This window comes from Serinus canaria, chromosome 3 (assembly GCF_022539315.1).
Source record: "Serinus canaria isolate serCan28SL12 chromosome 3, serCan2020, whole genome shotgun sequence".
Taxonomy (NCBI): domain Eukaryota; kingdom Metazoa; phylum Chordata; class Aves; order Passeriformes; family Fringillidae; genus Serinus; species Serinus canaria.
In genome coordinates this window covers 44,897,008-44,911,639 of record NC_066316.1, presented here as the reverse complement: position 1 = coordinate 44,911,639, position 14,632 = coordinate 44,897,008, and the positions used below count along the sequence as shown (strand labels likewise).

The 14,632-nt window shown below is 36.6% G+C and overlaps 1 protein-coding gene across 1 annotated transcript in view; it reads right to left on the bottom strand.

Annotated features, from left to right (window-relative positions):
* Positions 1-14,632, bottom strand: part of RYR2 (ryanodine receptor 2) — a 381,235-nt gene that overhangs the window by 283,469 nt on the left and 83,134 nt on the right. Inside the window, exon 2 of the mRNA XM_050972655.1 lies at positions 218-337. Coding sequence (XP_050828612.1) covers positions 218-337 — 120 coding nt within the window. The remainder of the gene's footprint in view (positions 1-217; positions 338-14,632) is intronic.

Sequence of the window (14,632 nt, the reverse complement as noted above, 5' to 3'; positions counted from 1 at the left end):
TAAACTAAACCCAAAACAGAAAACACCACACTAGAGCCCAGCCAAAGGACAAAGGAAGAATTAATCTTTGAATGGGCATTAAATATTCCTTTTATTATTGATAGACTCGATTTATCCCTTCTCCTTGACAGATTTGTGTATATTACATCAAAGCAAACAATGTTACAACTATCCTTGCTTCGTGACATGAAATGACAATTAAAACACTCAGTGGTACCTTAGAATTAGATGTGGATTCCAAAAAGCAAAGCCTGTTGCCAAATCCTTCTGCAGCAAGACACAGTTTCTGTTGCTCCTTGTGAACAGTTGCAGTGCACTGCAAAACCACTTCATCATCCTACCAAAAAAAAAAAAAAAAAAAGGCAAAAAGAGAACTAGGGTTATGTTTCTGAACCAACAAGACCTATTGAAACTTTTAGAAAATCATTGTTAAATGCACAATCTATTTTCCCTGAACACAAGCAGAATCAAACCCCAGCATATTTTTATTTTGAACTGCAAATGTGAGCAAATCAATTTAAATAATTATAATAACCACATATGTGCTTTTTCTGTTTGCCTGTCCTGGTAATAAAAGTCAGAGCAGAAGTTTTATTTTAACTACACACAAAGTACACAGGAATTAGTATTTCTTTCATAGGTCAGTCATGCGATGCAAATAAGTAGAAAAGCTTCAAATCAATTAATTGATGGGTACCAAATACATGTGAATCAACTTGTTTGTGTATATACTGCACATATTCTAGTTAGTGCAACTTGCCTAGAAGGTTGTAAAGAAATAAGTAAACAAAAGAAAAAACATTTTTCCTATCTTCAGTCTTTTTGTATATAAATAGTTCATAAATTAGTGGTTTTGCAATAAATTGACAAGTGTAATCTTGTGTAAATAAAGGAATTTTCTTCCAAAAAGCTTGTGCCTACTCACTGCTGCTCCTTGTAAAAGCTGTGGAGGGAACGACCCACAGTTTCTTAACAGAAGGAGGTGTGGTGACTTGCTGAGACTTTGGTGAGCAAGGAAGACTTTGTGATAGAAGATAATAAAAGTATGATGACTCAGCAGAATGCTGAAGCTTATCAGAGAAAGTACTACCTACTATCTTATACTGAGTTTAATAGACTTTATGAACTTGCCAATTAAGTGCTCTGTGCTTATCCTAATGTGCAAGCATATAGAGACAGACAGGAAATACTCAGAATTAAAAGGGAAAATGAGTTCTTGGGACAGCTGTCCCATAGCTCTGCTCGGTATTTCAGTGAAAGGAGGGTCTAGGAGGAAACAAACCAAACAGTGTGTTCCTTAGTCCTTAATATGTATTATTTAAAATTTTACAGTACTAATTCTGTGCAGTAATAGTTAAAGATCTTATCAACAAGCCCTAAAAAACAAAGGCAGACCCTTATTTAAATCACAGCTCTTCTAAGTAACACAATCAGCAGCTGGAGAATCTCTGTAGAAATACAGTTCCAGTATTTCTGCAAAGATTATAAGAAAGAAAATTTTGTTGCAAGAGTCTATTTTCTATCAAAGATTTTCTGGTTTAGAATAGAAAAAAAAAATAGCATCTCCCTCTGCATTCTGCTGATTCGTTTATGAGTTTCCAATAATAAATTTCAAATTAATGACTATGAAGAGGCCATATTGAACACTGTAAATAAAATTCAATAAATAGAAAAATAAAACTACAGGATGAAGCATGCAACTGGAAGCAGAACAGGCTGAGACCTCAAAAATGCATGCATTAAAGCAGGAATGTTTACCAAAGGAGTTGTTCTTACAGGCAGTTTGCTACAATGGGACATTCAGAAAAGTTCATCAAATTAAACGAACGCCTGAATTTAAATGGAACTGAATAATTTGAAGCCACCCATAAACACTCATCCTGAATTAAGCTAGTTTTTCATTTGGTTCCATTTACTTCACTCAAATAATTTAAATAGACTAAATTAAATTGTATCTCAATCTGAAAAGAACAGGAGCTTACATAGGTTTAATCGGACACTCGAAAAAATTAATTTCTGTTACCCTTTTTTAATTGTCCCCATACGTAAAAGGTAAGTGTAGGTAAAGCAATTTTCCTTTTATAGCAGCAAAGTGCCCATGCTGCAACCCAAAGTCAGTTGTAGAGGTGAAAAGTAATAACTGCTTCCAGTCAGGCATTAAATCCAAAAAACGTAATACATGCTTGCGTTATTGGTGAAGTTCACAACACAAAACCACAGCAAACAAAGAAAAATCCCTGAAGGCCAATATCAAAAAGACCATACATACAGACCTAACAGCTTTGTTGTGTACTCTTTGTAAAAGTACCATCATCTATCAAAACCCAGAGCATTTGGGGGGCAGAGCAAGTTGTTGGTTGTGTTTATTTTTTAAAGCACTAAATTGCTATTTCCTAATCTTAACGACATTTGATTCAAATAAAGTTTCTTTTCAGGTTAAAAATAGTGATGTTAGATTGAAGCTATATAAATACACTCTCCTTCTTCTTTCTCTCCCTAGCCCTTCTTCCGGAAGTAACCACCTCAGCAGAATCAAAATTTCAGTAACCCTGTCACCCTTGTCCCAGAGTTGTATCCACAAAGCATTGCTAAAGAATATTCTAACATTATACCTCCACAGCCAGAAGGAAACAACATAATAAGGCTACTTTCTACTGAAATGAACCACTGATATTGTTTTGTATTGCCCCTTTTTCTACCATTGTAAGCTAAGTTTTTAGAGAACATCTGAAAAGTGCTCAACATAACCCATCTACAAAAATTATTGCCTGCTGACAGCAGCAAAATCTAAGTTGGTTTGGAGCAAGTCCTTAACATACTTAATTTTAGTTCATGATCTAATGTATCATACCCTTCCCTGTAAACCAATTAAGCTCAATTACCAGGCACACATGTATAATGCAGATGCTGACTGCTACTGGATTAAGAACAGGAATACAGCAAATGCTAAATTTCTTGATACACAAAATTACCCGATACATTTTGCAAACATTTTCCCCTTCTTTCTCTGTACAGTGCATGGTATACACGGATTATTTTGTTACATACTTGGCAAACAAAAAATAAGACATTATTTTTTAATATTTATTATTTTTTATTATTTTATTTATATTTAATAACAAATGCTTACAAGTTAATGAAAATCAATCACTCTCCAATACCATTTTCCAAACTTTGTTTCTGGGTTGGTAGGACATGTTCATTAAAGCAAATCGAATTTCAACTCTGTTATATTTTCTTTGTTTTCTCTGGAGATGTTCACAATAAATGTTCTCTTAGTTAAGGCCTTGGACTTCCAGTGTTGTGGAACTTACTGTTCTAGTCCAGGTGGCGTTGAAACAACTGGCACAGAAGGTCAAGAAAGACGTGATGCCATTGCCAGATCACATGAAAGGTAATTACAGATAATGAGTGTCACACACACAGAGCTCTAAGTTACTTTGCATTTCTGTGCCCAGCATTATAGAATTGTCTAATATAGGCTCCACACTCAATTCAGCCTTCCCACACTTACTGACTGTGTGTTCAGAAGATTCCTATAGATATTCAACTTGATTGTGTTGCAGAATTATTTTAAGATACAGTATTCCATTAAATTTCTTTAAAGCAGACTGGTAAGTGCGTAAGCATCTCCCCAGTGTTTTTCTAAACCTGTTTGCAAATCAGCAAATAATAAACAATTTCAGTATCAAAAGAGCTAAAAATGCAATATTTCCTTATCTTAAGCCACACCACCAAAGAGACCTTCACTAAAAGTCTCTTTTTTCTTGTACAAATAACACTACAATATGCATCATACTAAAAGTCTATTAAAGAAAAATATCTTTCAGATACTTTTACATCTTGAATTATGACATGTCTCAAACTGGTTCATTCCTTCCTATTATCTTCTGATATTAGATCATCATCGCTTTTTCTGTCAGGTCAACATAATTTATAGTTCAAAGGGCTGTAACCATAGCCTTCAAAAGTTAAGCAAATACATCAACTCTCTTCATACATGACTGAATATTCAGGGTAGAAGAGGCAATGCAAAGTTCCCAACCATAATGCTGCTGCCTTTTAAACACATCAGAGAAAGTTATTTAATATTGCAGAAACTAAACAGACAAAGATCTGAGAGTTCAAGAAACCAACTTCAAGCACAAGCGTTTAATGCTAAATCGTAATCACTTGTACAAACTTCTGCAGTAACTAACAATGGTATTTAATTTAAAGTTCATGTTCAAAACAACCACAACTGATAAGATTATACTAAGTTTCTTTCAGTCTTGAAAATGCTTCAGTACAGCTTGGAAGAAAGGGCAGTAGCACAAACCCAAAATCCCTGCAGTCTTTTCCACTGACAGATATTTCTGCTACTCTTCTTTTGCTGATTAATCATCACTTTGGTAAACATCTGCCTGTTTCCTCCACAGAAATTTGAAATGCTACTATTTCCACCCCAATTCCCTGTCACCATAGCAGCTTTTACTAGTAAATACAAAGACACTGCTTTGTCTTCTATTTTTCCAGGGTGTGGATACTGAAAGAGGTATCTAAAGAGCAAGAGAAAGTAGGTCCCAAAAACCACACAAATTCTGTGCACACAACTATCAAATGTACAAGGAAATGTCAGTCACTACAACAACAACGGAGCACAGTCCCAGGTGTATTACATTTATTGCATCTAAGAGTGAATCTAACTTGGGAAGCTGTCCATTTAGTTTAGACACTTTAATGAATGATTCTTCTATCCATTCTTATTCATCCTTCAGTTCACAATCTGAGGTGCTTCGTGACATTGAGAAATTCAGAAGAGCAGTAAAGCCCATCCCAAAGATGTGGATGTGAGGAGCAAAGAGGATACTACCTATCTACAACAACAGAGCATGTCTACAGGAAGACAGAATTGGCACTCACACTGCCCAGCTGACTGATAACCTGAGCCAAAAATCTATTCTCCTCCTCAGGTTTGAGGACCGAAGCACCATCTCTATGAAGACAGGACTGGAAGGTTGAACCTGTTCAGCCTGAAGAAGAGAGGCTGTGTGGACACCTCATGGCAACCTTCCAACATCTCTGGCCAGGGAAGCCAGAGAGGGACTCTTCAACAGGAACTGCAGTGATGGGACAAAGAGTAAAGGGTACAAACTGAAAGAGGGGAAATTTAGGTTAGACAGTAGGAATAAATATTTTACTGTCAGGGTGATGAGGCACTGTAACATGCCCCAAACCTGGCCATGTTTAAAGGTTGGATAAGGCCTTGAGCATCCTGGTCTACTTCAAATTAATGACTATGAAGAGTCTATGGTCTACTGGAAAATGTCCCTGCCCAGGGTAAGGGGTTGGAACTATCTCTAAGGTCCCTTCCAACCCCTTGACATCCAATGATTCTATGAAATGAGCTTGTGGAAGGCACCGTGCAGCTAAAGCTTCCACAACCAGACATATACAGTGCTTTAAGATGATGAGCAAGAACCATCTTGGAGTAACCCATTAATCCTGATAAATCCTTGTGTTTCAGCCAGTACACCAGTTCCCCGTTTTAAAGACACCATATCTCCCAGCATAAAGATATTCTGCTTTGTGTCATGTTTGATATCTGCACTCACTCAAACAGCACAAGCTTTTGATAAGCACACTACAATATTATTTCTAATTTTTCAAGAATCATTCTAAAATTTCAGGTATATGTTATCTATGTCACAAAGCCATACTTATTTTTAAAACATCCAAATCTGAAAAGCAAGAACAGTTATTGACTAAAAAGCAGAACACAGCAGATTTTTAATAATATCTATTCAGTACAGGCTATGTAATTCTTGCCATGAAATCTTTATACTCACAGAAACTAAATAAAGAACGGAATGATTTAGTAGAGGACCCAGTGACTAAAAAAAAAGCAGTTCTCACTTTTAACAGCAGCACAGCATTTTCTACAGCTAAAAAATTACACCTAAAACCAAAATATTGCCAGTAATATCCACAAATTGTCAAAATGCATCCTTAGAACTGCATGCTGGAAGACCAGATTAATGAGGGAAGAGCATGGGTTTGCTCTCAAGGTATAATATTAAAACAGCAAGTTCTCAAGCTCATTAATAGCAATTACTTTCATTTGCAGAAATTGACTTCTTTATGAAATACACTCAAATCTCCTAAGATTACATGAAATATATACTACTCAGTCAAGACGAAATGTTAATTTCTCATGTCAAGATCTGGGCACATTATGTTGACATATGAATGTTTTGACTATGTGTACTTTTCCAAAAACACCAATTTAAAGTCACAACTAGACAAAAACACATAGATACATATGTATACATATGTATCTATATGTAGATATGTTTTTGTCATATTTTTCACACATATATGCACGCATATATTTCTTTTTAACAGTGTTACTGCGTCCTATTAAACCCTGAAAATTGTCACCTCCCATGTAAAGTCAGTTCTGACTAATCCTTAACCTTCTCAAAGTTAATTCTATTAAAGAACTACAAGTGTCTGGCAATTCCCACAGATGGGCACATCTACAGTGCAATAGCTGTTAGCACATGGATGTATCTGGGATTTAGAGGGTGGAGCACTTGCTGTGGCATTTTCCTGGAAACCAGATACTTGTTGGTTTATTTGTTTGGGGTTTATTAAAATATTCATCATGTCTGATTTTATTTTTACTCTGCCCATTGTAGTCCTTTAATTTTTTTTTCATTTCACATACTTCTATAATTTCTGAATTCATTCATATCCGGTAATGGTTTAGTGGGGAGTCAAAAGATAACAAAGATTGAATAATTTCTGTTTTCTCTCCATTCTATGAGAATGCAAAACACATTTTCCTACAGTACATCATTCTCCTGTTTTACAAACTATCCCATTACTACCTCCAAGTGTTTTCCTTTATCCATGCAAGAAAAACACAGTATTGGAACTTCTAGTCTTGCTGCAATCCTCTGCAGAAAAAGGTGAAGACAAATAAAGTAGCAATATACCAGAAGTAATACATTTATTTAGAAACACTGCATGTGGTCCAACCTGAGGTGCTAAAACTCCTCACATCACAGCTATGACATTTTTATTTCCCTTCCATTTCATGACAAAAACAGGCAACATTTTCCAAGTATTTTCCTTGATTTTAGATTTTGTACATTATAGTTTACTTCTTTGCAGAGAATGCAACAAATAACACATGAGTTATTATTAATCTAAATAATTTGCTGTGCTCTTCACAATCTGATTATACATAATTACCTCTCAGAGATATAATGCTGACTCTGTGTTGCTGTGTCCTGACAATATATATCAATTCAGAAATGGTGTAGGAACAGAGAGTGTCACATTTACAAAATTCAACAGTCAAAGATTAAACTTTGTAAGTTATGCTTGTACATTCAAATTCCTACTGTTGTTTTATAAGACAAATATTGTAGTTAATGGAAGGTTTCCTCAACTTCCATACGCTACAAATCAGGACCTCAGGACAGACTTTAATTTCACATCTCAATTTTTAATAGGTCACAGAGGCAGAGTTCTGCTTCACTGCATCCAATTTATTGTTCAGCTGTGCAACTGAACAGTGTAATGGGAAAAGGTGCCATACATACTTTAATCTATTCTGTAGATTTACAAATAGAAGTTTAGCCAGTACAAATTGCTTTCTGCCTAGGACAACTGTAGAATACTTCTTGACTTAAAAACTTCAACTTCCCTTTGTCTTGTTGGGATAAACACTAGATTACAGAGTAGAATAAAAGGTTTGAAAGACCTATGGGTCATCAAGCACAAGACTTATAATTGCAGGCAACCATATGCTATATGCTAACAGGACAATAGGGTCCACAAATCAATCCCCTAAGATGATCCTAGACATCTGACCAGCAAAAAAAAAAAAAAAAAAAAAAAAGGCAAAACAAACATATAACCAGATGTGACTTTTTATGATAGGCATCTGTGTAACATACACAATGTGCTTTGAGTCTTGACAGAAGTCCTACTACTACTGGTTGCCCCAGAGCTTCTGACATCTGAACACAAAGACTGTGACAGAAGTATAAAATGGCCACAAACTTCTGGTTACTCTATCTGAGCTTGCACCACAACTACACTATCTCCTTGGTTGCAGATCACCATTGCAATAGTGCAGTTCAGCCATTCTGACTCTTCATTTTGCATAAGGGAAGGACAGAGAGCAAAAAGACTAATGATACCTACAGAAAAAAAAGAAAATATTCAGGAATACTGCTGGGATGCAGTCTGCTTAGGTGATGGGAAAACTTGGCAACACTGGTATTTTTGTCACTAAAATATGGAAGAGGGGACAGGTTATACTGCTTCTTAATGCATTAAAGAAATAAGCATTAGACATTTGGGGAAAAGTTTTCAGAAAATATAGACCAGTTTAGAAGCCTAATCATTATAAGACTGCAAAAACTGCACAAGAAAACTTCTTTCAGGATGATTCATGCCTAACTGAAGTTGTCTTAGGATGAGAAGAAGAGATGACTTTTCTGGTCACGCAATTCTAAATGGTCTGAACATGTTTAATTGTACATGTTTTAGTTTCATCCTGTAGGAGGAGTAATTTCCTAAGAATTCAACCTTATTCCAATGGAATCCTCCTTTGAAAAAGAAATCCCCAGGCAGAACAGATGGAATTCCAAAGGACCAGATTAGCTGATATTTCTCAATACAGGACTATGAAGCCGGCTGCTAGTACAATAACTATGTTACCTCCTCCTCCTCCCCAAAAACTTCTAACTTAGTCATCAAAACAATTTGCAACATTACAGTAATGTCATAGCAATCTGCAGTACTAAAGACATGTGGGAGAAAAAAAAAAAAAACAACAAAAATGGAAAACCAAACCTGAAGAAAATAGCCCATGTTGAGTCACATAGATTGATATTCTGCACTTGTCAGAAAAAGTCTTCACTAAAGAACAATGACACAAAGAGCTTGTCAAAAAGCAAATACTAAATACAAGGGAAAAAAACTTGTAACAGCACATGGATAATGTGATGCTGTATGGCAAAGCAGAGTTTATCTGGGAGCTGTGCTTAAACACTGCAGAGTGTCTCAGACACAGTGCCCATTTTAGTCTGTGCATTCCACAGCCACCCAAGAGAAATGAAAGGCATGATCAGAAAGGCAATGACCAAACAGAACGAGCAGCCCCAACACAACCAGGTAACAATGCACCTTGTGTGCTCTGAGAAGTGCTCCACGGAGAAACAAGCACAGCACTGGCTTTGGTGTGGCTGGGCACTGCTGTGGTGTTGTAGGTGACTGTAACCTTCAGCTGCACACGCTGGCCAGACACCTCCTCAAGCAAACTACTTACTAGTGATAGCAACGTGCACACAACACTGAAAGCAGATGTTCTATATACACATAATCCAAATGCTTCCTCTTCCAGCTCTTTTTTCCACTGAGTCATCATGAAATAGTGTCAAATTTGGTTTCAGCATTCATGTGCATGTGCTAGCATGTTCTTGATTGACTTCTACTGTGTCTGCCAATGATCATATTCCCAAATTAGAGGTTCATTTTATTATTTCTCACCTTCTGTGGTCCTACAGTCTTAAAAAAAATGCCAAGTTCAGCTGTCAATGTCTAATAATAAATTTGGTTTTTACCATAGTTAGCAATGGCTAACTCTGCATCTAACACAGTTGACAGAGGAGTGGTGGAAAACATCTGCAATGAAGTGTAGCTACTAAATTAAACACAAACATCTGGTGAGCTGATTTCAGTATCTTAACAGCCTCTGTATTTCAAATTTATCTCTGATGTAATTCACCTATTTTAGGAATTTGGTAAGAATCTATTGCATTACACCCTCAATCACTAGTTCCAGGCTATGCCTCTTCTGCACTCTAAGGTGTGGTAACAGCATGGGAGATCTCCATGCTATATTTGATTTTGCTGGTGTGAATAACAGTAGCAGTAAAGACAGAGGTGAGAGCATGCTAGAAAAGGTGTCCATAATATTCTGCAGGCAAACACAAGATTATCTCTATTATCTGAGTCAGTTAGGAAGGTAGAAAACTGACTTTAACAAATATCAAGGACTTAATAATGCCACAGCACTCAATAGCTAATAAATCCCAAGCCTCACCAGTATCTGAAAATGCTGCATCTGAAAATAATCACTGAAGCATTTAAGTTTTACAACACTTTTCTGAGAACTACCTCATTAATCTCAGCTGAAAAACAGAGGCACTTGTTAAAGCAAATAATTTGTTCAAGGTCATAAAATACTGAGACTCAAACTGAACAAACACACTTTTTTTTTTCTGTATATTCCTACTAATGAGTTCCAGAGCAAGAAGGCTCTAGGAACACACCTTTCATGAATCAGGTCCTTTCCTCCAATTCAGACTGTGAAAATTTCCCCTCTACATCATCCCTTTCATGCAAGAATATGTGAGAAAAGGTTTATCAGCCCCCAGTCTTAGATCTTGTGTGCTGTCTCAGGCAACTAAGTTTGTAATAGGATCATCTGCTTGAGTCTGCACATTCCATCCTAGTTCACTTTCTCTTCCCTTCATCTTTTATCAGCAGTATTTCTTGAATTGTTCCAATTCAGTGCTATGACAAACTGATATTTTTCAGCGGCCCAATCAATCATGAGACTTTCCCCTCCAATTCCCAAAAACCGACCTGTCACTCTGGTTTATTTTTGAAGCAAGGGGAAAGATTCATTCCTGTCTTCATCTGTTTCAGCCATGTAATCATCTGTCAATATTTTTCCCTGCTTTCATTCTGAAGCTGCTGTAATTTATGAGATTAACCCTTTCACTTCACACATTTACTGTAAGATACCTCATTTCCATGCGAAGTCTATCACCTTCCTGAATTCTTCTTAGACCAAATCCATTTTAAAAAATTCTCTCAGACTACAGTTCACAACTTCTCCTCTGAGCATCTTTGACTTATGACCTATTCCTTCCTGCAGACCACTAATAAAATCATTAGGATGAGATGTGGTACCCTCCCATCAACATGTTGAAAAGAGCTACTGCCAATATTCAATATCTACCCAGCTTAAAATGCCACCAAGGGCCATCACATAGCTGGAGCTGAACCATATTATGAAACCCCAAACAATATTACACTGAAAACCCAGTTCCTAGACATCTTCACTATATAATCAAGTGCAAAAGAGATTTTCATTTTCTCATTAAAGATATTGGTTGTACCTTCAAAAAAGGGACCAATATCCACTGTCTCCAAAGAGAGCTGCTGTTCAACATTTATCTCTTCTTAACCTGCCCCAATGTACCTATTTCTCAAAACATCAATGTACAAAATAAAAACTATATCAGTCTTAAAACACAACACTATAAACTTTATATCTAAGAAACTATAATGCCTAGATACCAGGAAATAAATGTCTTTTATAGGGACAGTGCAGCTGACAGGAAGAACACTAAATTGACAGAAGGGACAGATGAATTTCACTCCCGGATCTCCCACCAAACTTCTCATTTATCAAGTTACTCCCCTGTGCCTAAGACCTTTTTCCCCAACATATTGGCTGCATTTGTTTAGCCTTTAAAAAAGGACTCAGAAGAAAAAGCCTCCATAAGTTCAGTGCTAGGAAAATATATACAATACAATAAAGCAGCTGGAAGTCTGCTTGGTGGCCTTACCTGCAGGGCCCTGGGACCAGGCAACAATGAATAGGTCAGACGCTTGGTACTGAGGCTGCCTGTGGCCTGCAGCTGAGATATTTTTCCTGTTTAGCACAATTATCATCAGGTTTGAACAGCACTCATATTTTTCAAAATCATAATATCAAAGTCCTAGTACTCTTCTCAACAAGTAAAGAAGGTAAAAAGAGGTAGCAGGATAAATGTGGACTGATATATTGAAGCAGCAGTGATTAGTGATTTTGACTACACCCATTGATTCAAGTCAGAGCTACATACAGCAGGAGACCACCACCCTCCTCTGAATATAGAACTCCCTTTATTAATTAAATTTTTAGTTTCTTATCCAACTATCCCCGAAAAAAATTCCATGACATTTGCCTCTGGATTTCCAGATATCTCATTAAAAATTCTTCTTCTCAGGTGTACTCTGTTATTCCCTGATTGTCTAACCCCACCACTTTAAAACTCCAGTTTTAAAAGCTCACTGATATTCCCTCTATCTCAGTTCTAATGGTACACACACAACTGACCACACTGAGCAGCTGGAAAAAAGGAGAAGCGTTGGCCTTTCCATACACCCAAGGTTGTCACTACAAGATACAATGCCAAACAGAGGAAGCCTGATCTTGATCTCATTTAGGAATAAATATATACCTAGGATATTAAAGTTTAGATGTATATAGTGTGATAAAAATAAAACAATTTTTGTTTTGGGAGGAGGATGTTCTACCCATAATACCAGCTGCCAATCAAGGCAGCAGCACTGGGACAGCCAAGGATGTGAAGCCTGCTAGGCAAGGTTGAGAGGGCCCTTTTTTATTGTCAGGCATTTTAACTCCTAGTCATGGTACTCAGCTTTACAAGGAAAGTGTTATCAGGAAAATATTCTTCCAGCCAGGAACCTCAGACCATACTGACAGTTCTTTTTAACTTTACCCCAGTTTTGAAGCAAGTAGTTAGGCTGTATTTATTTTACAACTTTAATCAAGTTAGATGACAAGCCACACCACTGGAGCCCTGATTTTAGTGAACTCTGCTTCAAGAAAGATGTTCTGGACAAGAGTAATCGAGCATTTTATTTAACTTGCCAGATCAGCTTTTGCCACACTTTTATGATAACAGAAAACTTGAAAAAATTGTATTTTGTTTTTAAAATTATGTTTCAAACCAAGCAATATAATCCATAAAATTGCTCTGATATGTCCCAGGAAAAAAAAATTAAGTAAGAACTCTTGTTTTTTTTTTCGAGACATCATGACATAGCATGATCACAGAGCTTACCTGGCAAGAGTTCTCCCCAGAAGCAGTTTCTAAACCACTTATGACCCATTTACTCTGTCTACTGTAAAAAAAATAGTGTATAAGGGCTGTAAAGTGACAGAACTCTTTCCTAATAGCAGTAGGGAAGATGCTACATGGTAGCAACACAATGTAATAGGCAAGGTGTGAAAATAATCCCAAAATATTTTGACTGGAGCCAAGTGCTCTAGCTGGCCTCTGTACTTGCTGTTTCTGACATTAATAGGCTACCTCTTGGCAACTCCTGAAATGCTGTGAAATAGGGGATGAGGAGGCAGATCTTTGGCATCATGAAATGACACATCTCCAGCATCAACACCTTGAAAATTGAAACACCTGAACAGGTCTTATCTGCAGCACACCCTCCTCAAACAGAACATATTTTGTATTTTACACTGAAGCTGACACTCAGGGTCTGCCAAAGGTCAGATTTCTATGGCAGGATTTAGGTCCAGATCATCCAGCAGCCACATAGCCACAGGTTTTAGTGAGCAAAGGATACTGCTCTGTACTTTACCAAGTGCTGTAACTTGCTACTCTTCAGTCAGTACCAGAGAACACCATAGAATGCCCCCATCAGAGAAGGATACACTGTTTATTTTGTAGCAATTGCATTGCCATTCCATTTCCATTTTTTGTTATAGAATGAAAAGAAATTTTCATATTCAAAGACTGAAAGATTCAGTGCAATACTAGCACAGGATTGACAATTTCTGCATAAGAAATGAAAGCACCCTGAGGTAGAAGACTTGGTTATTAAAGATTCTGTGAAGGTATTAACAGAATAGTAAGCAGATCCCCATGCATTCTGTGCTGATCTTGTCTTTTGAAATAGTAAAAAAATTATGGTTTCCTAAACCAATTTTTCTTTACCCCAGTTTTCAGGGCACTCCATTATTTAATCATTTATCTTAAGTCTTTTACAGTCTTCCTGTAGAGCAGAACAATTCATGGAAAAGCTGGAAGACTGAACTAACACACTGTATACTGCTAACTTAGAAACATGAAGGAATTTTCAGGCACACAGGAAAATGGCTTTCTATCACCATGTTCTCGAGCCAGCAGGTAACTCCTCTCAGATTTTAATCAGGTGCAGTGACAGAAGGCTGCAGTGAACTGTGAGTCGCAAAAATATGTTATTAAGCAGGTGCAAAAATACCTTTCAGGCTTGTGTACATATTGCAATGTAACATTCAGAGACTGCTCAATCTTGTTTCCTGTTTATTCCCTTGAACAAACTCACCAGCTATTGTATATGAGCCAGTGAAATGGAAAATTATGACCAAGAATATTGAAACAGCAGGAGTATGTCTCAACTACTTCAACTCTTTCAAATGCTTCAACACACAGAATTATGCACAAGGACAAACTTGAACACTATGTATCATAAGTTTATATTTGTATATTCATGGTTTTTTCTTTCATACATAAAAATATATTTTTTTTGCATGACATGGGATAAATTATCTGCTTCACTCTGCTCCCAATTAGGAGAAAGGGCAAAAAACCCAAACATCAATAAATGCTTGCCATGTCTGTTTATACAGTGGAAATAATATTTCTGTATTACATTTTTTAAAACCCCTACATTTACCCAAACAAAAAAAAAATTAAGTAGATTAATAATGGCTAAAAGGAAAAATTCTCAAATACTGATTTCATTATCATATGCTGAATGCCATTTTTCC